The 27,761-nt window shown below is 45.9% G+C and overlaps 1 protein-coding gene across 1 annotated transcript in view; it reads left to right on the forward strand.

The window, feature by feature from the left end:
- The first annotated feature begins 152 nt into the window (after positions 1–152).
- The window catches only part of LOC119442458 (carboxypeptidase M-like), a 29,345-nt gene continuing 1,736 nt past the window's right edge, over positions 153–27,761 (forward strand). The window contains exons 1-8 of the mRNA XM_049661020.1: positions 153–310; positions 6,310–6,543; positions 13,041–13,138; positions 15,030–15,209; positions 18,700–18,892; positions 20,477–20,647; positions 22,777–22,929; positions 26,562–26,704. Coding sequence (XP_049516977.1) covers positions 6,333–6,543; positions 13,041–13,138; positions 15,030–15,209; positions 18,700–18,892; positions 20,477–20,647; positions 22,777–22,929; positions 26,562–26,704 — 1,149 coding nt within the window. The 5' untranslated portion in view covers positions 153–310; positions 6,310–6,332. The remainder of the gene's footprint in view (positions 311–6,309; positions 6,544–13,040; positions 13,139–15,029; positions 15,210–18,699; positions 18,893–20,476; positions 20,648–22,776; positions 22,930–26,561; positions 26,705–27,761) is intronic.

Genomic DNA, 27,761 nt, shown 5'->3' on the forward strand with positions numbered 1-27,761 from the left:
GCAATCACAATCTTGTTGCAACCGCGCATTGTTCTTGTGCGCTTATCATGCAATAACCCATGGATGACGTGCTCACTTGCAGTCAGGTATAAAAGCGTTGAGCTCGCACAAGGTTTCGCAAAGAGACGAAGCAGTGGCTGAGGACGCATAGGCATTTGAAGTCGTCGCCTGAGAATAGAACAAGCTTAATCTCTCGAGCCCACAGCTGCCCACCACCTACTTCTAGGGACTCAAGCGGCGCTATTTCGTGCATCCTCTATCGCCAACACAGCCTGCCAAAAGAAAATTAGGCGGGTTTAGGTTACACAAGGTGAGACGTTCTCATACTTCTTCAGATGCATATATTTCTTCTCAGACTTCTTTACTCTATTTTCAATGAACCCTTTCCTTGTATTCCGCTGCCTAGTAAGAATACGAGAAAGAAATCGGGTACTGATGCCTGCGTTCCATGACTGTACAGAGCATTAACCCCCATAGAAAATGGTAGGTAACCTATGGATTAACTTAAACTTCGTCCTCCTTGCTTCAATTGCCCCTTGCTTCGTGACCCCATAATATGGAACCCATTTCCCCGAACTTTTAAACGTTGTGTCTATTTTGTTGTCTTCGAAAACAGCGGAACACGGTGGATAAGAGTTTTATAAAGCTTCCGAGGACTTCAGTAAGCAATTCCAAAAGCCGCAAATAAGAGACACGCTATACAGTTAGCGCACACATAAGCCATATCGTGCGCCCTATTTGGACCGAATTTTAACTCAGTGGCAAACAATTTTTTCAATACAACTAGCAAAATTTTTATCTCTAAGTGATGCATGCAGAATTTACTGCAATGCGTGTATTTAACCCACACACTTTCAACTTTAGCCATGCCTTAATCTCTACAAACTTCCTTCTATATTTTCACTAAATATAAGCAATAGATGGAATCCGTTTAACGAGAGGGAAATCTCTACAATTTGCATTACGCAAGAAAATAGGGATAAAGCACGTATTCAGAAACTATCTCTAAATATCGTAATTAACTCGGAATCTTCAGCCGCGCATTACTTCTTACATTCACCCTCCTTCAACCACCCACTTGTTTCCTCCAAATGTCAACTCGATCTCACATCCATTGTTCCCAAGCCACTGGCAAAAAAATGGCTATAACGCCTGTATAAGGATTTCGAACACTTGGTGGCGGCTCAGTGGATATAGGCGTTCTCTTGTTCAACATGAGATCACGTTTTCAATTGTTTGACGATAAAGGGGAATGGGATTTTTTTTACTGTGCACCGAAGTTGCAAAGCAGGGCTCTCCATTACATTCCCACTCCATTCCGGAAAGTAGAAATACTCGGTAATTCCACTTCTTTGAGCTCCTCGAAATGGTAAGCATTGGACGATTCCCACTCCTCGAGTGGCTAAGCTGGACCATTTCATTCTTCGAATTCCAGTAAATGAAGCGCTTTCTCTACAAATGGTTATTGTTTACTAGATGCACTCTCCACCTTACGTTCTTGTAGCTAAAGACATAGTGATGCGAAAGCATAAAATGGCCAATGAGAGAAAAAGCCGACATCTGTAGCAGAGAAACAGCATCTAAATTTCCATTGGCTGCGACGCGACGTCACGTGCGCACCTCGACGAAGCAACGCAGGCGAAAGGGCACGCCTTCTGCTGCGCTGGGGTGACACGTGTTGCATGAGGGGAGAGGGCATCGCCGCGACACCCTTGCTCTCGCAAGCCTGAGTTATAAGCGCGTTCCTTGTCCGCGCTTACGCGGACAAGGACTTCCCCTCGGTGATGGCTATCATGTGATAATTGTTATAAAAAGAGTCGCAGTTTCGCCCGAAAGGCGAAGCATCGATTGCGATAGCAAATTAGTAGACAGCTATACGCAATAAGGATAGTAGTTTTACCGGCCGTATAAAGTTCTAAATATACGCTTACTAACTAAATAAACAAGCACGGTGTCACGCGCGCATAGGTTAACATAAACACATCTAGCTCGATGACCGCGGGAGCTCGTCAAAACGCTGGAGTAATAAAGAGCGCCAGCGGCAGCGAGCAAATTGACCTTCGCGCTGGCTCTCGCTTCGACGCGAACTAAACGTCAAAAGCGCAGCGCATATGAAGCTACCGGCACTCGGCGAATGCACTTTGACCCATCGCAGATCGCTTGAAGAGGAGGCCCCGCGGGCGCACGCCTTGGCCACATCGCATATCGCTTTCAAAATAGGCGCCCGCGCAGCAGCTCCGGCTCTGAGAAGCAGCCTCAAGAGCAGAGCCGCAAGAGCTTTCGTACAAACACCAATTCATTCTTTTGAAATAATAGCCGCGTGTATCTCATTGTGTCGCCCGAGTGGGCGAGTTTAGATGCGCAAGCGCCAGTTTTGTTTATACCAAAGACACAGAAATAAACTGGGCACATTTCTAGGATTTCATTGACCGCTTCATGGACGCTTTGCTTCACATACATTCCAAGATTTGCGTTGGATCTTTCATAATTTTTGAAAGGAAGCGTTTTGTGAATTTCGGCTTCTGCTGAAATCTTTCTTCCCATGTGCTGTGAGAGGGATCATCAGCCCTCAGAAGTGGCGTTTCGCGAACGCTCGGATGTTAGAGCCCATGCCTGGTCATTACAGTACCCATACGCAATGAACCTTATTTGACAAACACCTATACAAGGTGTGCACTCAAGACAATTGCGCGTAATAATCTAAACAAAGAAATGCATAAAAATTACTACAACAGTTTTATGGTCCGTCTTGGAAAACAGCGTCAACAAATATATTGCAGACAAAACCATGAGAATAATGAGAAGCAGTAGCGCACCCAGGATCTCGGCCAGGGGGGGGGGGGGGGGTTGACAGTTTGCCAATACCATCTAAACAGCACTAATTTCGATTTCTTCACGGGAAATTGTCAAAAAATGCGCTTTTTGCGAGTGTGCAGACGATTGCGCGTCTTACATCTTAGTGGCAGTACCCGAATGCGCAAGGAAAGAAAAGGGGTTAAACAAAAGGGGGGGGTTAGGTCGGCCTCAGGGGGGAGGGGGTTACAACACCCGAATCCCCCCCCCCCCCCGTCGGTGCGCCACTGATGAGAAGGTTACACTAGACGCCTAGAGTGACTAGAGGCCTATTTCTGGGATGAAGAAACAAATGATAAAGTGCTCATGAGAAAATAAAAGGGCAGGGCAAGAAAAATTGCTGAACAACAACCAATTTGTGGGTTCCGTTGTTATTGCGAACATCGATGGAAGAAGTGTAGCGAACAAAACAGCTTGAATAGAGACTTTTCGTCTGGAGCAAATGCCTCACGTCCTCACTATTACTGACACCTGGCTCTCTGCTGATATCCCAAATAGCGCGCTGTTTCCTTACGACCATACAATCTTTCAGGTTTGACATTCATTAGCCAGTGCATTCCAGATGATCTTGTTTCATGTGAGATAGCACAAGGCACAACAGACCACAACGCTACACTGTCTGCTTATTCCGTCGGAATAAATCCAATTGGGAATAAAATCACAACCCGTATTTATGACTGACCGCGAGCTGACGACGTCAGAGGTCTTTGTTTTCTTGAGCACTCTCTTACTGAATTCGGAAATCATTTCAATGATCCAAAATCTATTACAAATGAATTGTGGCTAATGTTTAAAATATAGTTGAGCACTGCCTTAGCGGCTTACTTTCCACAAAACAGAAAATCCATAAGAAAAGCAAATCCCTGGATACCACGGAAAATTATTCATATGAAGTGCAGGATTTGTCGTTACAGGAAACGCATGCATAAATTCAACTACAATCGTATTCTACAAAAATGAGCAATCTCAGCAGCAAAGCGCTCCAACAAGCAATTAAAATTGCTAAAAATAATTACTTGAATGTAATTGTTTGTAGCTTTATTAAAACAAGACCATATAAATTTTAGCAATATCTAAAAACAAAAACACATCGTCTTCTCAGCTTGCCTGAGACTGAAGCACTTTGTACGGTGAGAAAGTTTAGTGGATATTTCAAATCAGCATTGACTCTTGACAATGGTATTGTTCCTTACTTGAAAAATCTTCCTGAAACGGACCCCAGGCAAACGGTAAGAATCACTTCATCAGAATGTGAAGAAAAAGAACCGACGGGCCCGTTTTTTTATTAATCATATCATAAGAAGCCAAGAACCAATGCCACCAACCACAACATAGGGGAAGTACAAGAAATTAATTGTACAAAAAGTACAAGTAATTTCCCCTATGTTGTCCTTAGTGACATTGTTTGTTGGTGTTTTAGGATATTTATCAGAAACTGGACATTTATCCCGTCTCGCCTTCGTTGACCTAAAAAAAGCTTGCGGCGCCGATAACATGCCAAATGCTTTGCTTGGAATATATGCTGAGTGGATTACATTATATATTTTTTTTTCATTTATACAAAATTGAAAGATACAGGATGGGTCCCCATATCCTGGAAACCTACTCGGATTGTCCCCATCCACAAAGGTGGCGACACTACTAATCTTTATTATTTCCCACCGATATCAATGACCTCTACAGCTAGGAAAGTGCTATACCGCCTATTCTCAAACACATAACCTGCTTTGTTGACGCCAATAATCTCCTTGTTTCTAACTAATACGGCTTGATGAAGTGTAGGTTCATGAAAACGCAGCTAATCGAAACTCTACATGACTTCGTGACGGCATTAGACAGTCAAAAGCAAATTGATTTAATTTGTCTTGATCTGTCTAAAACTCGATCGAGTGTCCTATACTACACTTATCTACAAGTTTGTCAAAATTCTAGGAGAAAACGGCGTCAGGGTCAGGTTGGAAGATTACCTTAACGAAAGATCACAGTATGTATTTGTCTACCAATACCCTTCCGATGCTACAACTGTGTTGTCTGGAGTTCCGCAAGGTTGTGTTCTAGCCCCTATGCTTTTTTTCTTCTCTCCATATAAATGACCCTATCACTGGCTTCGATACAACTGTAGGTATGTGTACTGATGATTGCATTATTTACGAAATTATCAACACACCTGACGACCAAATTGCGCTGAACAACACACTCAGAAAAATAACTTACTGTTGTCAGACATGACCGATGCTGAATTAGAAAAGGCAGATTCAATGACAATACCTAGAAAGAAAGAGCCCATAAGTTATCAATATGACCTACAATATAGTATGATCAAGAAGGTTCACGAATACAAGTACCTTGGAATATTTGTAACTTCAGAAATAAGGTGGGAAAGACACGTTTCTCATACTACCGGGAAAGGTTTTCTAGTGTTTATTGGTTAAAACAAATTTTTTGCCTCTCCTGATACCAAAATGTTAGTCTACATCTCCTTTATTAGATCAATGTTAGAGTACCGTATAATTACTACGGTATAACGATTTATAAAAAAGCACCGGGCTGAAGCAATTTAAACGATGCCAGTGGTTGAAGATTAAAAGACACATTATGAAATAAGAGAAACAGCTCGGTCCCTCCCCTTCACGACCAGGGATGCCATATACATCTAGTATAATGATGACATCCATAACCTAATATCACCATGTAACGATTTAGCGTGGAAGCTTGGGCTTGTTGGTGATTCATTGGAAAAAACACAGCGCAAAAAAGACAGGGACACGAGAGATAGCTGTGCGCGTGTCGCTCTCTCGTGTCCCTGTCTTTCTTGCGCTGTGTTTCTTCCAATGACCATGTAACGTGCTAGAACAACGAATTAGCGAAAACCGCTGAAAAAAGAAAGAACCTATAACTTTTTACTTGCTTGAAATGTTGATGTACCCGAGTGCCTTAAGTTCTCTAAGGTATATTTTTCGCAGAAAACACCCTTCTAGCAGCCTGAAATTAGAGAAAGGGTGCACTATTAGGGCGTTCTGCAAGCGACTACACCCACTTTCGGAATTTTCAGTAGAATTATGGGAGCAAGAACGCTGTTTGGACAAACATTACATCCTGGAGGGTGTTATTTTTCTTAGTGCGCATGCATTATGACTTATGCCCTGGCTCAGACGCCATACTGGCGTCGTACGCAGGCACTAGCGTCACACTTCCTTAGAATACTTTAAATATCAAACAACGTATTATTATTAGGTCTATGCAACCAGTAGCTAAGCCATGTCGGCTTCTGTCGTGTTAACAGAGCACATGCAAGTGCAGTGTGCCACAAACATGCGCTAAACTACAGCAGCGTTATCGTTGTTAATATGTGAAAAGTGTGATTCTGAAGCAGAACGCTTCGGCCATTATAAAAAAAAAGCACGAGTAGTAGCGCTCAATCACGCAAGATGTCATATTTCCCCGTATTCTGTCTAGGAGTAGCACCAACGGACGCTGAAATGAAGATGCAGAGAATGTTCGCGTCGACGCTGGCATCGCTGCTTGCCAGCATGTGCGCCGTGTGCTGCCAGTCCGCCCTCCCAGCAGGAGTAGACAATCCGGAGGAGCTCACCTACTACAATCACGAACAGATGACAGCCTTCCTGAAGAAAATCAGCGAACGCTACCCGGATTTCACCAAGCTCTACACTATTGGAAAGTCTGTCGAAGGTACGTACGAGCTTCACCACGTTGGCGCACTCAGGGAAAGATGGGGTTTAACCTTTCTGAATCACTAATATTTTGCGATCGCCGCAATGGGGCGCAGCAAAAACGTGGCCCACAGGCATTACACTGCACCCACCTGATGATGATGATGATTTAATGAGATCCCCTTTGAAAGGGGGTGGTGACAAATAGTCACCTAGCCTGCTTGATTTAATCAGGTATGCTACAGGTGTTTTTCATCTAGTAGTTTTGTATACATCTCTAATCTTTTCTTCCCCTTCAAGATGTACTTTGTACGCTACCTATGACTGTAAGAGATCAGGCTACCTAAGCGCGAGAAACTTAGTCTGTCACTCGATTCAACCGCCCGGCCAAAACCTAGCATGATGAAACGAGGTGCAGAGAGAGAAAGAGAGGCAGACAGAGAGCGAGAGTAATAAATAAAATAAACCTTCTTGGCAAGGTGGGATTCAAACCCAAGTACGCACGGTCCGAAGCCGAGCGTCATAACGACTAGGCTATTTTTTTTCTTTGTGGCCGGGCTTCGACGCAGTACAACAAATCTTCTTCTTCTTTCTGGGGTTTTACGTGCCAAAACCAGTTCTGATTATGAGGCACGCCGTAGTGGAGGGCTCCGGGTTAATTTTGACCACCTGGGGTTCTTTAACGTGCACTACAACGCAAGCACACGGGCGTTTTTGCATTCCGCCTCCATCGAAATGCGGCCGCCGCGGCCGGGATACGATCCCGCCACCTCGTGCTCAGCTGCGCAACGCCTTAGCTGACGGAGCCACCCCGGCGGGTAGTACAACAAATGAACACAAAACAATAGATAGTGCGCCAGATCTTTCAAGTGGCCAGACCCACGCTTGTAGAACATGCATTTATGAGGACCATATGATTGCGTTGCACCAACGATTGTAACAGAACTTGCTATGGGCGAGAGCAAGAAAAAATGAGAGCTAGAGAGAGAGACATTTAACGAAAGAGAGAGAGAGAGAAAGAGAAACACAGATACAGAGAAAGAGAGAGACCGAACGAAATGAAAAAAAAATGTTGCAGTGGCTTAGCTCGGCTATGCCAGGATATACGTAGCGTTAGCAAAGGTTCAGCTGATTATTCTTAGCTTTCCTGGTTGTCTAGATTGTCAAGGATTAGCTTGATTGTCATGCTTACTGCTGCTCCAATGACACACACAAACGCCAGTCAGAAGCGCAGCGGTTCCAGCGCAGTGTCAGACGGCGACTGCACAGCGAGCGCGCGCCGGCGCCAGTGCGTCTACCACGGCTACGACGTCACTCCTCTGGAATGCGCAGACCGGCGGCGGTGAGTCGCGCGCGGCGGCGGCGGAGTGCGCGAGAAGTGCCGGCTCCGGTGGCTCCGGTGCGGAAGCCGTGTGACATCACTGATCCTTGCGCATGCGCAGCACGGCTCTTGAGGTGCCGCGCGAAACGGGCTTGGCTAGGCCAGTGTAGCTAACGCTACAAAATGAAACGCTGCAAATGAAAAAATCAACGCGTTAGAAAGCCAACAGTAATAAAAGGTCCCAACAAATGGCGCGAGAGCAGGGCGAACGCGGGAAATTTGAATTGAATTCAGCAAAACCTCCATTGCATCCATCATGGGAGGAGTGAGAGGAAGGGGAGGAGCATGAAGGGTGCGAGGGGGGAGAAGAGAGGGTGTTACGTATCAGGGTCGGTAGAAGATCGTCTTCCGACGTCATTTGCAGTGAAGCAAGCAGATATGCGGCCAACTTTTTTCCCACCAATACTCTTAACATCTCTTGCTTATCTTGACTGCTGACGGGCTGACGCTTCCGTCCACGTTAAACCCAAATGCTTCATAAGGTGTACGTTACCTACGGTTATCACTGGGTATCACTGGGTATTATTCGCCGTACACGCCGTCAATCGGGAGAACATGAATAGAGGCCCAGACGCAATTTGGGCCCTCAAGATCGGTGCACGTGTGTCAAACGAAACCTCTTTGTTGTGGGCAAAAAATGCCAACAGCATAATGCACATACAGGGTGTTCTTTTTAGCTGTACCAAGTTTTTCAAAATTGCCTGTGACAGATAGCACATTTCTAAGCCTTGACCTAAATTACTCGATGAGGCGGCCATTACTTTTACGAGAAATAAAAATGCTTAATTGAATGATGAACATAATTACACTAATTATTATTTAGTTAATTATTTTACGGGTACGACAATTTCGAAATGTTACTTTTCAAAGAATCCTGCGAAATGCGTTGGCGTTCCAGTTACTTTTGTGCTAGAGATATTTTGAGGAAAAGAAGAAAGATGAAAGAGATTTATACTAAAATGTAAGAATGAAAAGCATGTATAGCATACCTGATCAACTCAAGCAGGCTAGGTGACTATTTGTCACCGCCCCACTTCAAAGGGGATTCTAATAAATGATCGTTATCATCACCATGCTTCAAATATAAAACAGCGTTTTCTTAAAAAAGTGAGTGTCACAACAGTGCATTTTTACCGCAAGTTACATGGCCCATATTTAGAAACCGGTGCCATCCTCATAAATCGTTACAATCACTTGCTACAATTCGTAGATTGAAATTTGTGCCGTAATGTAATTAATACAAAAGATAATTAGCGTAGGTTTTATTAGTAATTTTTCATGGAAGTAATGGTCGCCTCATTGAGCAATTTAGATGAAGGGTTAGAATTGTGCTACCTCCAAAAAGCAATTTCTTTTAATTTGGTGCAGCTAAAACAAGAAAACAAAACAAAAACAACAAAAAACACCCAGTATATTGACGAAGTCGAGAAAAAAGAATGCTGCCCTAATGAGTCAAAATGTCGCAATTTTCTAGCTGTATATAGCGTCATCAAAGACTGGGGATGCGCATTTTACGATCACAAGCACACCTGTTCTTCTGTGACAAGTTTTGAATAATCAAACCAAGCGGAAACAACAGCTCTTTCGGCGCAATTGCACAACGAAATTACAGGCCCTAGTTAAACAGTGACGTGGCGCACAGAAGGCTGACAGCAGAGAGAAACAGGTTTGCTTACCCAAAGAAGTTAATGCTGCGGACTGTGGTATAAGTGCTTGTCTTTCGGCATTGATGCAACAGGCTTTAATATAAATGGCTGTATGAATGAGTGGCCTCATTATACGAAAACGAGTGCTGCGAATGTGTCCCGGAACTTTAAGATATAAAAATGCCTTCGAAGAAGTCGCGGGTATGGAACGCCTAGCTTCCATTATCATTTCGCTCTCCTTTCAACTTTACACATTCTGTCCGCCGTCCCAACGAGTGTCATGCACCGGTTGAACTATTGCAGTAGGTGCTTTCTCTACAGAACATATTACATCAAATCACAAATCATATATCATCAAATTACAAAAGAAAACAAATTCTGCTGTTTCGCCCGAAGGATAGAGCATCGACAGCGATAGAGATGTTTAGAATGCGCTCAACCCGTTCGGACGGTGTTCTGACTTTACGCGGGAGCGACATGTTGGAGCGACGCAGGTCGCAAGGCAACTGCTGCTCTGCAGGAGAGACAGCACCCTGCACGGCGGCTACCAGGCGTCCCACAACGCTGGGGTATTGAGGAGCGCCGCCTGTGGCGTTGGAGGCGTCGCACATATATGGTGCAGGAGATGAGATCGACGAGAAACCGTCGGCGTTAGTGAGCACCAAGTAAAATACTAAATAATGTTACCCTGGCGTTTACCATCCGTTCCGCTAGGGCCAGTGCATACATGTGCCAGCTCAGCGGGTATGTCAGTGGGCTTATAGCATGCGTGCGCGCAACGCTCATGCCAGTAGCGAATGGCACAACGATATCCAGGTTTCGTTACCGAGCCGATTTAGCACAGCTTTAACTGTGCGTCTAGGTCGCTTCGTCGTTTTTGCAGCCAAACGCACTCCGCGTCTTTGAACACCCTCTAATGCTCCGCGTGAGAATGGCGAATGCGCCGTCAATGGTGAGGCAGCACAACTACGGCGATGGAGACAGTGCGCTTCAAGCGTCTTTATAATCGCTATCGCAATAAAACTAGCAAGAAGTCCATCCTGCACATTGCATTCTTCGGACGGTGCACGCAGTTAGCGCGTGGGATGTACCATAGCTTCCAATATGTCTTTCTTTGCAGCGCTGATCATAATTACCCGTTTAGCGCATCCGACGTGTTGGTTGAGTGAACTCGAAGTATTGTTACGGGCCATTCCCGCATTCTGAAAAAGGCGCTCAGCAGGATGACGAAGATGATGATTACAGAAACACGCCAGCGGCTATTGTTATTCTGCCATCTTGGCTGTGACTTCTTGGTATATATCTTGTATATGTTTTTTTGCCTATTCTCTAAGTCACACTATTATTCACCCAGCAAGACTGCGCGTAGCTTGCGCCCGAACATTTCTACGAAAGACAGGGCACGTGAATTCACCGTTGCTTCCCGACTGTAAAGTACCAGAGTATATCGAACGCCTTCTCCGCAATTATGAGAACGTTGCGGCTTTCAGAAGATGTTAAATTTTTGGAAGACATCATTCAGGACAGTTTAAATTTTTAAAATTCTTTAATCGGGAAACATAAAAGACGACAACAGCCGAACCAACAAATATCTGCTGTTTTCTAATGGACGACTGATCCTTTGCGGCCGTGTGCTTTGTATATGCCTCATTTTTTTCTTGTTTCATCCTCCGTTTCTTTTCATTCCAATTATTGCCACCTGAAGTGGTGAGTGCGACTTAACATTTATAATAAGGGTGATCGAATATTTGAGGTCTAGAATATATCGAAGTTTCGAATACGAAAGGAACAGTCCTTCCAATTCTAAATTGTGTAATATTCGCTTCCGTTCGATTATATGAGGGACAAGAATGCTTATCGGAGTCTCGAGGGAGAGAGATCAATGCATGTGAGGTAGGTCTCCTCCGAAAGACTTTGCTATAGGAGAGCCGCGTTTGTTGCACAGAGGCACCAGTTCCAGAGAAAACAAACGGGGCAGCTAAGGTTTGCTGAATGCCGCACTGTTAGGCATCCTATATGTGAACTTGCGCATTTTAAGAATTTAGGCAAATCAATTTGTTATTTAACCAGCCTCACCATAGTTACATCTCCTTAAAACAATGCCTAGTGCAGTAGTATGATGCTCCTCTCATTCAACGAACACTAGTAGTAGCAGTAGTAGTAGTAGTAATAGTAGTAGTAGTAGTAGTAGTAGTAGTAGTAGAAAACTTTGTTTATTGTTTTGTAATGAAGTCCCAGAGGGTGGAGCCCTCAGTCCAAGGCCCCATTTGCTGCTGTTATCTGGCTGGCTCGGTCGATCAGGTATCGCTGGTCGTCCAAGGCTGTGCTGGAAAGAGCGGCTTCCCACTGGGATGGGGAGGCGTTGGGTATTCTAGGTAGTCCGGGTGGTTTGAGCATTCCCACGTAGAATGGTCGAGGTTTGGGTGTCCTCCACTGAAAGGACATTTGTCGGGGTACTGGGTAGGGTAAGAAGTGTGACGGCGAACAAGGCTGGGGAACGTATTAGTTTGGAGCTGGCGCCAAGCGGCTGCATCTGCACGGTTTAGTACGAACACTAGAATCTACCTGCATACAGAAACGTGCTGATCCCTTCTTTTATTACTTTCATTGTCATGGTGTGGCAGATTACTGAAAGACCTTGTTTCTCATTAACAAGGTTCTCAGTTAGAGAGTCTTCCAGTGGCGGAGGCCATTGCATGCATGTATCAAATAATGTAAACCATTATTGAAGCCCTTCAAGCCTTCAAACCTCATATTTTTACCAAGTCGACTCCAGACAAAGTTTACATTTCGCGTTGTTTGGAAGTGATCAAATATGTAACATTCTATCCGCTATTCGAACGTCACTTTTCCCAAATATCCGTAAGCGAGAGAGAAATTTCTCTGTTCAAGCAGTCGTAATTTTAGGTGTGAAGCACCTGATGCGCTCGGGCTCTCGGCGTCTCCTGTCGTCGTGGACACGGTAAGCAAGCGGCTCGTCGTCGCGCTCGGCACGCGCTCATGCCACTGCTCCCGCGTTCGTCGTCGTCGTCTTCCACAGATGGCTGCGTTGCCGCTCATCATTCCAACGTAGGATTTCACATCCCTTAAGTCGTCGTAATGGGGAGGTCGCGTTTACGGGGTTCTGAGCCATTGCTTAAGGCAGTATGAGCCCATTAGCGGTGCATCACTGCATGCTTCGCACCCTCCCTGCCTTTCCCATCTCATTTATCTCTCTCTCTCTCTCTCATGCTTCGCACTTCCCCAGGTTTCACGTTAGTGGAACCGCATTGCGCTCAATGGGTCACTTGACACTTACGGATAAAATTTTATTCACCGCTAAAACCGAGCCTACGACTTAACTCGTGCCAACTGTGATAATTTCGGCTGCACGGTGGAAAATCCAAGAACACTACGGCTGGGGCCAATTTTTTTTATTCACATTTAGGCTCTACCGTTCTTTCGAAACAACTGGATAATTGGATTCTCTGTGCTTTGCCTCAACTAAAGGACGTGACCTGTGGGTCCTGCTGGTGACCAAGGATCCCCACAAGGAGCCGCTGCTCAAGCCGAATGTCAAGTATGTTGCCAACATGCATGGTGACGAGGTCAGTATCCCTTTGTGTACACTTATCTCTAGCGTGTCCCACAGCGAATGATTTATAGGGCCTTGTATATAGCAGTCAGCCAGCTTCCCTATTTTACTGGTTGGATAATAGCAACTACATCAGCGAGTATCCATGCACATTCGGCTTCCATTTGGCCTCATCGCATTTGTCTGAGATGCGTCTGAAGCTCTACGTGGAAAAGCACCTGCTGTAGTTCTGTATTCTTTCGCGTAAATTTTGGGCCTAGAAGTGAACCAGGAGTTCCAGAAATCTACGTTGCGGGGTTTTAAACCATACAAGTAGATTACATACATCGGGAATTACTCAAATTTGTGGTTCGGCTTAACGCCGAAGCCGCAGCCGACGCCGGATTTTCTGCGACACGGGGCACATAACGCTGTCGGGTTAATACCCAAGTACTATTGCACGGGATAATAGACACTGTGCATGAGCCACTGAGTAACGTACGTATCCTCTGCCAACAGCTTGGCGTGCAATTTGTGCGGGTGCGATGAGACTCTAGAACACCTTCGATGTCACTGACCATCCTTTGACGCTCAACGACGTGCTCTACAAACCAGACTCAGCCTGTTAAATAATAGAGCGCTCTCGGTGGATAATATCCTGGGACCATTGCCTATGCATTTTTGCACACAAAAGGCCACAAAAGCCCTTCTGCACTTTTTGAAGTCTACAACTGTGCGAGTGCTTGTGACAGCACACATTCCGCGGCGAATGTGTTTACAATGACTGAATATTCATTAGTTTTCTTCTCTTTTCTTCGTATCTAGTCTTCCCATTTCGCCCTCCCCAAGTTTAAGGTAGTCAACCGGACAGGTCCTTGGTTAAAAGGACTGGCAACTGATATTCAAGGACCTAGTTTTTTTATGCCGCAACGAAAAGCTCACCCTCGGTAGCGTTTACACCTGCAGCGGTTACTTCCAAAAACACGTGGATATTTTTTAAGCAGAAGTTTTCAATCTGAGCAGCCTGTAAAAACGTAAGAGTACCTCCTCCAGCAATGCTGAGAAGGCTGAGAAGTGAGAGCGATGCCGATAGCCCGCCTCGCAAATTGTGCAAGCCACACATCGTTCTGCTTTCACAGGAGGGAGTGCAACAGTGGTTAACCACCTGCATGTTGACCTTATGAACCCCTTTCGAAAATAAGAAGCTGGTGCAATAAGTTTGTGTTGTCGTAGAGACCTTTGTTATACTTTTACCGCGTTTTTCCCCAAGTACGCGCCTACGCCATTGCTGGCTGGCCCCGTCGTTGCTATTCGATCTGTGAATAGACGAGCCAAGCCAACTCACCGAAAACGAAGACGAAGGCAGCACCACTTTCCTACTCGCTGAAAACGAAGGCCTATCGGCACATTTTAAGTTCGAAAAACTTATCAGAGAAAAAGTGAACTGCATTTCAATACTAATAAAAAGACCAGGAACCGCGTACACTAATAGAAGGTCACGTGGTAGACCTCTTATGTACCTTCATTTTTCTTGCCGCGTGGGGCGCCAAAGGTAATTTTCGCGGCCTTTAGTGAAGAATTAAAAATATAAATTCATGTCTAGTGAGAAAAACATGGCTCGTTTTAACCAGTATGATAGCCAATCTTTCCATCAGCGGGCTTATCTACATTCATGTTCTGAGCAGTTGTCTGTCCCTTTAACTACCTTTGCCTCTTCGTTTTTCTCTCTCTCTATCTCTGCAGCGAGCAATTATTCAGCGCATGTTGAAACGGATATGTGAGAAAGCGATCCTTCTCCAGAACAGCCACAGATAATCTGATCATGTCTCAGCGGCCAGATGGAGCTTTAATTTCCCATTGACGATGCCGTTTGCACCTACTGCACTGACAAGCGCACCTGCTTTCATATGCACCCACTTGCGCAGACGTTGGGCCGCCAGCTCATGGTGTACCTGATCTCGCACCTGCTGACTCAGTACAACGTGGACCCGTACGTGCGCAGCCTGGTGGACGACACGCGTATTCACATCATGCCCAGCATGAACCCCGATGGCTACGAGATCGCCCGGGAGGGCCACTGCCATGGCACACCGCGAGCACGGTACGTGTCATGCATGAGCAGCATGGCTGCCAATCACTAATTAGCGACTGTTGCCCACCATGCGCATTGAGTACCCAGCACTGTGGAAAATGGAGTGTCGATAAGCGTTAACTGAAACATCAATACATTTCGCCACAAATTGTGAGGGCGTATTTCAAGTAACTGGTGCAAGTATAGAGAATTTTTTAAAATGAATATTACTTCATTACTGCTCCGCTTTATTTCCGCGATTGTGACATGTGCTGTAGTTTGATTATGTACAAAGTTCACGAGTGAAACTTTGATAATTAGTCAACATCACTTTGGAATTACCTCTACAAGTAGTGTCCGCCCCTTCAAGTTCCCCAAGTGACAGGACATAATTGCGATGTCTATAGCACAGGAGATTTTCAACTGTTAGGTTCGTGTTAATGCATACTATAGGTAACCTGCTATATAAAGCGCAATTCGGCACTGGAACACTGCGCATTAGCAGAGTAACACAATTAACTCAAAGGCATGAGCATAAAACGTTTTCGGGCGCGCCGTACAGCTTTTATTTGGCCGTCTTGCTAGTTTAGCGTGTTGTGTCATTTTGCTGACCGCGGCCTCCTGTTTCCATTTAACGGCAGCAGTAGCGCTAGTGAGAAGCAGAAGCACCCACAGGTGTCTCCACACTGTTGTACTTTGGGTGCTTTCACTTAACGTCTAAATGGAATCACATTGCTAGTGATGTGACAACGAAGCAGCAACAGCGTACGATTTTACATAGAAACTAATAAATAGTTGTCAGCCTCAAATAGCTGTCAAATAATAAATCAGTCGTCAGTCAGCGTTCGTATCGTCTCTTCCTCTGTCCTTCGTCCGGGTAGCGCTGCCCACCCCTAAGAAACGTGCACGATTTTTCTCCACCATTACTTTTGTGCATGGTCAAAACATACATTACTCTTTGTAATACTGAAAGTGCCTGCGTATTCTTTTGTCGTTATTATCCCGCCGTTCCCCCCATCCAGTAAAGTAAAAAAAAAACAACAGATTCGTGATCTTTTACTGGTCCTATTTTACATACGAAAGGATATGTTGCAGCGCGTGTCTGAAGCATGACGTGTATTCATGGAGCCTTTCGCACACTTGAGTGGCATAAGAAGCAAAGCGCATAATGATAGCAAGCATGTTTGTGCCAACAGAGAGGTTTTGATAATTATATGCAAGGTTATTGGCATGCAGACATGAGTGCGTTTTTTTGCAATTAACTCTGCGGCAAAAAAAAATGGCTGTGGTTTGGCTCTGGTTAAACCTAGTCGAGTAGCGATAGCCAGACCCCCGGCTGCGCTTCGGCGTCTAGCGGCATCGCTTTCACGGCGTTTGGCCAACCGTTCGGCACGCTCCTCTTGAGTCTCTTCAGCGCGCTGCCTCTTCATTCCTACGGCGATCCCTGGCCTCCTTCAGGCTGGCCGACTTCTCACCATCCATACTGCGCCTTCAACTATGGCTGCGGTGACGCGAGCTCTCCCCTCCTATGCTCCCGGTTATCACAGCTGCGGAGCGCGGGGTGTGACGTCATACAGAGGGCGCCGCGAGCGTCCAACGGTTAACGTCCCTTGATAATTTTGAGGGACTTTACCAACGGCAGGAACGGTGACAGCGACGAGGCGAGTTTCTGGAGAATCGAGGCCCATGGTGTGACGTCACACAGAGGACGTGGCGAGCGCGCGAGTTGTGCCGGTTGCCAGGTAACGGCGGACACGCGCATGTAGGAGCAGTGGCCGCACGGCGACCGCGACGAGCCGAGTCGCCGTAGAATTGAGGCCCGTGGTGTGACGTCACAGTGCGGCCACGGCTCAAAGTGCGGCGACGGCGAAGAGGCGAAAACCTGGCGTAATGTAGCTCTCGCTACAAAAGTAGATAGTGTTAGAAATAGCGCTCGCGTTCTTTTCTGTTCTACTGGTGCTCTTTCCCTCGCCTGGCCGATAACGTCCCCCAACTTGGCCATTGGGCCCTCCTATAGCTAAGCAGTATACCCAGTGGGTATCTTTTCTCATTAGTGCTCTGAAGTTTCGCATTGTAGACGGATCTGAAATCATTACATTTCCCAATGCCTTGGCGCCCACACGAGGTTATAAGCCCATCTGCTTGTTAACACGATGTTATTTATTTATTTACTTATTTATGTAAGGATACCAATTGAAGCGCTCAGATAACGGCATTACATTGGAAGGGGTGGGGGAAACTTGATACAAGCTTCAAAATAAAATGCAGAATTATGCAATTATTTGCATTATGGCACATACCATAATCAAAATACATGTACATTAAAATATGTATTACAAAGTGTATGCAGTAATTAAGAATAACCAGCAATGAGGTAGAACTTCAAGATATATTTGCGCTCTATATACACCAAACAGTAAAAATATATATATATCGCAGTTACATTCATTGATAGCGATAGCCAAGTATTAGACAACTACACGAAGTTAGGTTCAGAGTTTTATCGGTCACATAATTTGCAGTAAGCATTCGCTCACTAATGAAATTAGCAAGCATGGTGTCACGCACGCACAGGCAAATATGGACAGATCCTACTCGATGACCGCGAACACTAGCTGTCACAACGCTGGCGTAATGAAGTGCGCTTCTTGCTACCTCTCCCTTTATCGTGTCCCCGAAACTGGAGTTTACCAGTGCGGCAGCACTAGGCGCGCGGAAGGACAGCGTATATGCCGCCGCCACCCGTCGAGGATCGCCCAATCTGTGCACCCGCCGGAGATTACCCCCAAGTTAGGGCCGTGCACGGCTAGGCTGGAGACACGCGCTCACCTCCCAACCAACGCATTGACCGCGATGCACAGCATACGGCGTGCGTGGTTTGATAGGACGTTATCGCACTTGTTCTTTATACCGGATCTCATGGCGACGCCGACCACAACGGCGGAAATTTGCTTGGAATGTTCATATATAGTTTCTATAGCAATAAAAAAAGTGATGATTGTGATACACTGTGGCTTGGAAAATCGACAATCAATAGTGTCTGTAACAGAATGAATGTAAACGTCAAATAATACCGAGAAATGCCGAGTGAGAACCAGGGCATTTATTATATGCAATAACTCAGTTATACATGCGATGGAAAAATGCGAAGCGTCACTTAAAAACAAAAAAATGAATATTATTTGAGCTAATAATAAACAAAGTTCGTTCAACGTAGGTATCAATTACTTCTTGTAGTCTTGTAGGCTAAGTGGCGATGTATGGCGGCAGACTATTGCATTTACTTATCCTGCGTCAAATAAATGACACTGCAAGGTTCTGAAATGTTCTGCAATGAACGGGATTTAGTTTTATTAAGGTGATCTCGGCACGTGAAAGTGGTTTCAATGTAACTGCTATCGGGCAATAAAACAGCGCTTAGCTACAGGGCCAGAGCAAGAGGGAACAACAATGCAGTGACGCTAGTGTATAACGCTGAACATGCCTGGGCGAACGCGAGTGTGTTTTCACGGATTCGCAGGGAGAACGCTCGTGGCGTGGACCTGAACCGGAACTTCCCGACCCGCTATAACACGCAGATGGAGGAAGAGCAGCCGGAGACCACGGCCGTTCGACGTTGGTCGCGCGAGATCCCCTTCGTGCTCGCCGCCAACCTTCACGGTGGCTCGCTCCTTGTTAACTACCCTTTCGACTACGCCAGTCCCAATGCGTTTCTTGGTAGGTAGTACGTGTGGTGCATTTACAAATGGAACGTAATGTGCTCTTCACAAGCATATTTCTGCTGGTAAGGCTCGCGTGACATCGTGTGGAGTTAAGGGGGCTGCGTCACTGCCCTTTCGAATACATATTGCAGACGTGAGGGCAGAAAAAAAACTTTACCCGGACACTGAAGAAGAATATTAGGCTAAGCTTGATTAGCACATTACGCTCCATGAGCAGTAAAACGGCCTCTCTTAACTTGACAGGAAGTAAGATCAGCAAGGGAAGACGCAAAAGGCCGAATACGGGTAGCAACGCTGCGTTGAAATTATGGACCTGCTCGCCTTGACGTCAATGATTTTAAACAGCGTCCACTCTTATCTGGTTAGTTGTTTATCGGTAAAGGAGTACATGAGATTTGAAAACAACGGCTCACTTTAGCAGGTTTTGAGAAATTGTTCGTTGCCAGAACGACCAAACCTCGCGAAAGTAGACTTTCAAATTTGTATAGCGTCACAATGACTTGCCGCCGCATGTCGCTCCGGCGCAAAATTTCCTTAGATTCAAATGTTTCTACTAACAGAATTTATTATGGTAAATAAATAGGAAGCCAGTCTAAAAATACTTTACCAGACCAAGTTATTTAATTAGAAGATACATTGAAAGAATATCGCGTGCATGTAGATGTTGTGACAGGGTAAGGTCGCCTGGCCTATGATGGCTGATGGTATAATGCAGCCATTTTCTTGCGCCACATTTGTTTTTTATAATTTCAAGTCGCAACAAAGCTCACTGGCTTTCTTTTATTTTGCATAAAAAACACCTCAAGTGGATCAGCGTGTCCCACTTCCGTGCCTATCACTGAAAAGAAATGAATCATTGCGTTCAGATGATAAGCGGAACGAAATGTGCTGTAGAATGAATTCTGGGGTTTTACGTGTCAAAACCACGATTTTATTAGGAAGCACGCCGTAGTGGGGGACTCGGGAATAAGTTTGACCGCCAGGGGATCTTTAACATGCCCCCAATGCATGCACGCGACACAGGCGTTATTGCATCTCGCCGCATTAATTTACCCCTACAGAAATGCGGACTCCGCGGCCGCTATTCGAACCCACGGCCTCGAACTCTTACCCCTGCATCAGCAATCACAGAAGCGCCACCACATATGTGTGACAACACTTATTGGAAATTTCTTCACGGGGGCCCTAACTCACAGGGGTCACCCACCTGCGTTCATTCGTTTGAGGCCTGATTGTGCGGCGTACACGGACACTCGTCCCGCGTCATACGCTTGCATGCTCAAATTATCTCTGCTTAGGTGAGACCAGATCAAGTGTTGGTTGTTTAATACAACGCGGGCCGCGGGGGCGAGAACCTGCAGCTAACTGGTGAGCAACGTGAAGGAACAGCCCGCCATTCACAAGCGCGGTTAAATGCACCATCGATTTAACAAATGCATTACAAACCATACTAGGCCACATTCAGGCCGATATACCACATGCACGATTGAACCGCGTTTTCTCCTGTTCGGCAACTACTTAAGGGGTGCACTTAATTGCTTGACAACACTGCAACATCTCTCTCTCCCATGCTATGAAGAGGATCACCAGCCATCCCTGACGCCCGACGACGACGTGTTCCGGCACATCTCCGGCGTCTACTCGTTCAACCACGCCAACATGCACCTAGGCGTAGCATGTTCCCCAGACGGAAAGGAAGGGGTCGTTCCCAATGGCACAACGAACGGTGCTGCCTGGTACGCCTTCTCAGGTACGAAGTGTGCACAGGTGGCACAGCGCAAGCGACTCACGCGTTCGGGCTATAGTCGATACTCAGTAGCCACTGCCTTACCGCAGAAGAGACACAAACTACACGAAACAGCAGCACGAGTGCTAAAGCAAAGCTCGCACCATGAGCACTGTGCTTACCTACTCAAGCACAGTGCGCGTTTTTCTGCTACACGGGGTGGCTGAGGGCTTCGACGGCGCAGGACTACAAACCAATATGACTCCCTCGCGCAGTTTTTATTGTTCAGACTTTCGAATTGCAGTTGCTATTCTTTTTTTTTCGTTTCTTAACGAAAAAGCCAGAATTGTCGTGTGCGAATGTTTTCCGAGCGTAAGAATTGTCAGAAAAGGATGAAGACAAGTCCCAGGAGGAAGCACAGGATTCCAAAGGGGCAGTGAGCAAGTCACAGAAAAAGGATGAAGGGACAGAGGTCAATCTATATTTGTCGAAGGTACATTACAAATTGTAAGACGCATTTCCGAAGCAACTGTTCCTTTTATTAATGCCCTTTCAGCAACCGCCAGGAATAGGTTTCAGCCCAACACATATATGAAACGGCAGCGACACAAAGTCATTGATATGCCATTATGCCCAATCATACTGATTTTAACTTCAAGATTGCGAGCCATCCGGAAAGGATTCACATCATAGATTCAGCGTGAAGCAGGCAACATGATTCGAGAGTTTACTATTACCTTAAGAGTTATTTTGAATAAACGATAAGTGACACTCATGGGGACAATAATGTTCCTTCACCGATTACATTCATTTCATATAAGGCGTCGCAGCTAACGTTAGACAAGTGGTTCAATACCAAAAATAAAAAATTATTTAAAACGCATGGTGCAAGGTACGATCGTAAGACCTACGGTGTTCGGTTACCACAGCTTTGTGGACCGAACACGGTAGGTTTTATTATTGTATCTTGCGCGGCCTTTTTAAAATCTTCCTTTTAATTGAAGTACTTATCACTGAGACAAAGTAAATATTTTCAAATTTTAGACCGGTTGGTAGATGTATACGGTTATGCCACTGAGTTTGCTTACACGTGCCCATAGAGAGCTCTAGCAATTACGTAAACATGTTACTGTTTGCAGAACATCCTGTAACCGGAGAGGTGTACGGCAGCTATAACGCTGGTAGCGACACCTTGCGACGCAGAGTTTAACGAGGTGGTACAGAAAGATAATGCTGCAGTAATCTATCATATTCTATCCAAGTGTTGGCGTAAAGTATTGATGGCGCCGTAATCTTCAACATGCAGTGCTTTTAAGCTTTTGCTTCGACGAGAACACTCACGTGACACAAAAATGTTTGAAACCCACTGTAGTTGCACAAATTGTCCCCAGATGTCGCTACCACCTTTGCTATTGCCATCTACAGTTCTGTTAACGCGGTAATCTACAAACATTAAGAAGTTTACGGACAAGCTAAATAAAACTCTCTAATGAGTAAAGAGCGAAAAGTCGTGGCGTCGTAATGAGTGAAAAAAAGTCGCAGTTTCGTCCGAAACGCGACGCATTAATTGCGATAGCGAATTAGGGGATACCTACACGAAGTAAGGATAGAGGTTTTATCGGCCGTATAAAGTTGTAAACATAGGCATGCAAACTAAATGAACAAGCATGGCGTCACGAGCGCACAACCAAACTTTGAGACATCTCACTCGATGACCACGGAAACTCGCTGTCATAACGCTGGAGTGAGGAAGCGCGGCGGCAGCAGTGAGCGAATTGACCTTCGTGCTGAGCCTCGCATCAACGTGATGTAAGCCACGAAAATACAGCGCACGGCAGACTGTGCCCCCGACGCAGGTGGCTTTCAAGATACAGCAGCCCGGGCGGGCGAGCGCGGCCGCCCGGGTTAGAACACGCGCCCCTGGAGCGTTGCGCGCGATGGAAGACGGCGCGCTTCCTTCACGCGTCCCTCCCTTGCCTGTGCGAGATTGAGCCTCGATCGCCGGCTCACCCTCGAACATACAACATCGTCCTTGGAGTTTATATGAACCCCACGGGTACGCCGACGACAGAAATTTGCCTAGAGAGACCATATACAAGGTGGTAGTAATGGTGACGTGTTAATAAGATGAACCCATGGCTGACGTCGCCCAGGTGCTATGGGGGACTACAACTACATGTATGAAGGCTGCATGGACGCGACGCTGGAGGTGTCCTGCTGCAAGTTCCCACACCGCCGTGAACTCGCCCGCTTCTGGGAGGAGAACAGGCAATCCCTGCTCGCTTACTTGGGTGAAGTTCACAAAGGTGAGTTATTCTACTTTATCTGTTGCTTATATCTATGCTACTTGTATCGCACTTGTGAGGGAGAGAAACTGAGAGTAAGAGAAAAAAGTTGTCGCAGTTTCACCTGAAAGGCGACGCATCAATTGCGATAGCAAATTTGTAGAGAGCTATACGGAGTAAGGATAGTAGTTTTATCAACTGTATAAACTTGGACATGCCGCAGCACCGGCAACACGCAGAACTGTTGTCGACGCCGTCGGCGTTTTGCCCGCGTTCGCTCAAAATGCGTGCGGCGTTGGTGACTGTTGCCGGAGCCTGTGATATAAATAGGCACTTGGTGCCGCAGCTAAACGTCGCCTCCCTTCCCTCCCCCCCCCCCTCCGCCACGGCCTCTCGCGCATCGGAAGAAGGCGCGTTTGCTCTACATATATGGTGATTGTAAAGGATGAAAGAGACGCCTACTTCTGCAGCCCTTAAGGGAGCACGGCGCAGAACGCGCGTTTGTTCTCCTCCGTGCGTTCACTCCCCGTGAAAGCGCGCGCCCCTGGCGCCCTTTCACTCGCACACACCGCGTTCGGCGCGCGGCGACGATTTAATCTCCATTGACGTCATACGGAACCTCACGGCGACGGCGACGGCAGAAATCTGCTTTTGAGTGTCCATATAATTGCTATCGCAATAAAAAGCTTTGATCGGCGAAATTCGGTAAACTCCTCTGGAAGAGCGTTGTACCAGTACGTCACTCCTCCTAAAGGGAATCGAGATGGACAGGAAAAAGGAAAGACAGAAAGTGAAGAAAATGATAATAGAACCCTTACAGTTGGGAACAATTTATCGCAAAAACTCAGCGCCAGCCGCCCGTTGCTGACAACGGCGGCCGGGCATTTACTTTTTTGCGATAGGCTGCACACATGTGCTTTGTAGGCATTATAACAATGCATGTCTAGCGCTATAGAACGATACACGCATGCGCTCTTGCACACAAACGAGAAGACGAGTGAACCTGTCTTCTGACCCGATAAACCGAGGGTATTTCAAGCGAAATTGTAGCGAGGCTGTCCAAGTTTAGTTTATGTTTACATGCTACGGCTCATGCAGAATAGCGCAGACTGAACGCGATCTGTTACCATAGATTATTGAAAATACTGGTTAGTGTTGCAATGAAAACCACCAACGTTTTTAGATCAAAATCGGTGGCTCTGACGTGCCGGTCAAACAGTAAGAGCCCGCCCTCACCCTCATTACCAATCATACTGTGAGGTATACTTGGAATCTCTGTATGTTGTATAGGGTACTACAGCATAAGCATCAAGAAAGCATTTTGGCGTCTTACTTTTTGTTTCTGGGGTTTTAGTGACAAAACTAGATCTAATTATGAGGCACGCCGTAATGGAGGGCTCCGGCATAATTTTGACCACCTAGGGTTCTTTAGCGTGCACTAGAACGTAAGCACACGGGCGTTCTTGCATTTCGCCTCCATCGAAACGCGGCCGCCGTGGCCGGGATTTGATCCCACTACCTCATGTTGAGCAGCGCAACGCCTTAGCCACTGAGCCACCGCTGCGGGTATTTCGGCGTCTTAGATAAGCTCAATGTCGGAGTTCAAAAGAAAGGGCCGGAAACTGTACATTTCTTTTTTTTTTCTACCTTTACTTTGTCTCCATAGAAAAAAGAAACTTTGTCGCCAATCCCGATCGTGGCGGCCGCATTTCGATGGGGGCGAAATGCGAAAACACCCGTGCACTTAGATTTAGTTGCATGTTAAAGAACCCCAGGTGGTCCAAATTTCCCGGAGTCTCCCACTACGGCGTGCCTCATAATCAGGTCGTGGTTTTTGCACGTAAAACCCCGTAATAATTAATTATTACTTTGTCTTCATAAAAATTAAGGCGGTAGGACAATAAGGAAAAAAAGCTACAGAAGTAGCATGAAAGATACCTAACACCCCCTCTCCAATCTTTATCCATTGTTGAGGCCACCACTGAAATATAGAGCAGCTCTCATATTAACATAACTATGAAATGAATACCTACAGTAAAAATATTTCATTCATCAACATAAGTGTTAAGCAGCGTATCGGCCACCTTTTTTTTACGATAAGTGCTTTGTGAAATCGAATACATAATCATAGGCTATCGAAACGTTGAGAGTTACGTTGCATGTTGTCAAAGGCATACAGCCTTTGACAACGTGCAAGTTATACGTATACATATAAGCATGTATTAGCAAAACCTTTCCTCTACTAAGCTGTTCGTGAAAGCAGTTGCAAGGCAATCGTAATACTAGGCAAATTATCAGTGAAGGTATATAGTCGACCAGCGCCAAAGCTATGAACAAAAATCTTTCTGAATTCAGCTCCTGGACATTGTTGCGACTCGAGGTGTATAGCGTTTAAGCCGGGGATCTCTCAGTGATAGGGATGAGTATGTTCAGGGAGTAAGAGCGAGAGAAAAGAGTTTTATTTTACAGTGTTTCCACTGGCTCCCGATATGGACGCCCACTCCATGTAGGAGCACTTTAAATGTCTGAACTCACCACATGCCTCAGACCATACAGATCACGTCAGGATAAATGTACTGCACCAAATGTGTCCGCGTATAAAGCGGTCGTCTTCCCTAGGGGACCTGACTAGGGAATCTGATCGCTATGTCTATGATCGCAATATCCCGCCCATGACGTCGCACCAACTTCAATGTTGCGGATCGCCCCGGCATACGAGGCCAGCACGTGGCAGTCCGTGAAACCGAAGTTGACGCCATTCCGACGGTAGTAATTCCACGAAGTTGGCCCCTCGAATCAACCCATGGCATCTCTGTGACGGTCAGCTTGTCATGATCGGTGTCGGGCCCCGTCGGCAGGTGGGCAGGGGGCCTCGGGTGGGAAGCCCCCAAGAATGCGCACTGTCTCGAGACGTAGCAACATCGGCTTCCCTTCTCAAATGTAATTATTTTTGAATATAATTAGTTGTGGCTCATTTGTTATGCAATTTCAGTACTTGATTCTCTTCTTTGACAAGATTCTCTCAAGTTTCCAAATCCTCATTGAGTTTATTGCTAAAAAGTTTGGCCGCACAACCGCGTAATATTATTAGGCCAATCTCATTTAGTTGTGCCTATGTATAACTACACGCTCCATTGCTTTCCTGGCGATATACTTCTCATCCCTCCTTAAATAAAGATGGCATCGGCGCCCTCTAACAAGGAAAGCGCCGCGTTCTCTCAGTAGCTGAGTAGGATTCGGCGGCTACGGGCGAGGTCACGGGATTGACTCCCGGCCATGGCGGGCGCATTTAGGCGCCCGGTAATGAATCGATCTCGGGCTGTGACGTAATTCGGAGCCCTCTGCTAAGCCGGGCTCTGTCGCCTTGCGTTATTTCGGGACGTTAAACGCCACGGTGAAGCTTAATTCCAACTTTGAGTATATTGTAGGGCAAGAACTGGGACGGAAACAGACAACAGATAAGCATGAATGCAGTTCTGTGTTTCCGGGCATTGCATGTACTCGTATTTCGCGCTACCATATTCCTGGTTAGAAAGTCATCCCAAATATCGTTTGTGTATCTTGAATGTTGTCTCCATGTAGCAACGTACGTGACGTGGACTATCTCAATCATTCGGGCAATGCGCAATACTAGTTTTTATTTCCCTGAACAGGAGTACGGGGCATCGTCCAGGATGACCAAGGTACACCCGTCGCCAACGCGTCTCTACGGATCTCTAACCGCAGACATAACTTCAAGACATCGGCCAGAGGCGAATACTGGAGGATACTCAGGCCCGGCCGCTACACACTTGAGGTTCGCTCTCTTGATAAAACACCTCAGTAACCTCTATTTATGCTTGAAAGAACCTTAACATACCTGATTTGAACAAAATGAGAAATGTCGAGGAAAGATTGACTTTTACTTGTGGATCTCTAGTGTATATTCTGAATGTTCTGCTCTCCCATCTATCACTAATAACAGAAAACCTGCTTGTAATCCTAAATCCAGCAGATATGCACGTAGTGTTTTACGCACAGTGATCATTAACGTGAAATTCTTTAGCAGCTCGCTAATTGGAAGTTGAATGATGCTTCCAGGTTTCTTTCACTGCACGAACTTTGTTCTTTCCCCTTCTTTTGTGTCTCAGAGATTACACAACTTTGTCCACCGTTTACTACTTCTACACTACAAGTGTGCACACACGTAAACAATATATATATATATATATATATATATATATATATATTGTTTACGTGTGTGCGCACTTGTACTGTGCACACACACTGTATTTCTCTCTACTACGCTGCCGTTACCATTCTCCACATTTGCTGCACTGCACTGGTGGTGGGGTTTACGGACACAGAAAGGTGGAAATGCAAGCGGAGAAAGAAAGCACATCCACAAAATAGAGCACGGGACTGTTGTAGAACTAAGTCGCTAAAACGTAGAAAGCTTATCAGTATTTTGATCGGCTTCTATTGTGATTACCGTAATGTATGCCGGCATTGCAGGATCGTCTATACCGAAACCGGCCGGTTGTCACGTCATGCTATAGCATGGTTACGAACAACAGCAGCAGGGGAGTATACGACTCTGTAGCATCAATATACAGGGTGTTTCACGTAACTTTAACCAAGGATAAAAAAAGGACTTAACCGCACCTGAATGAAACCAAAGACATATGGTTTGCGGTGATGTGGCGCTCCTTGAAATATTTTGTTTACATTCCGCTTAATTTTAATGAAAAGATAAATAAAGCACATCTCTTAATAAAGCACATCTCCCTTTAGGTCAGGTGCGTTTCGTTACGCTTTAGAGGGGATTCCGAAAGCCACCGATCCTACTTTTTGTGGCAACGTACGTGCTGCGT

This window comes from Dermacentor silvarum, chromosome 1 (genome assembly GCF_013339745.2).
Source record: "Dermacentor silvarum isolate Dsil-2018 chromosome 1, BIME_Dsil_1.4, whole genome shotgun sequence".
Taxonomy (NCBI): Eukaryota; Metazoa; Arthropoda; class Arachnida; order Ixodida; family Ixodidae; genus Dermacentor; species Dermacentor silvarum.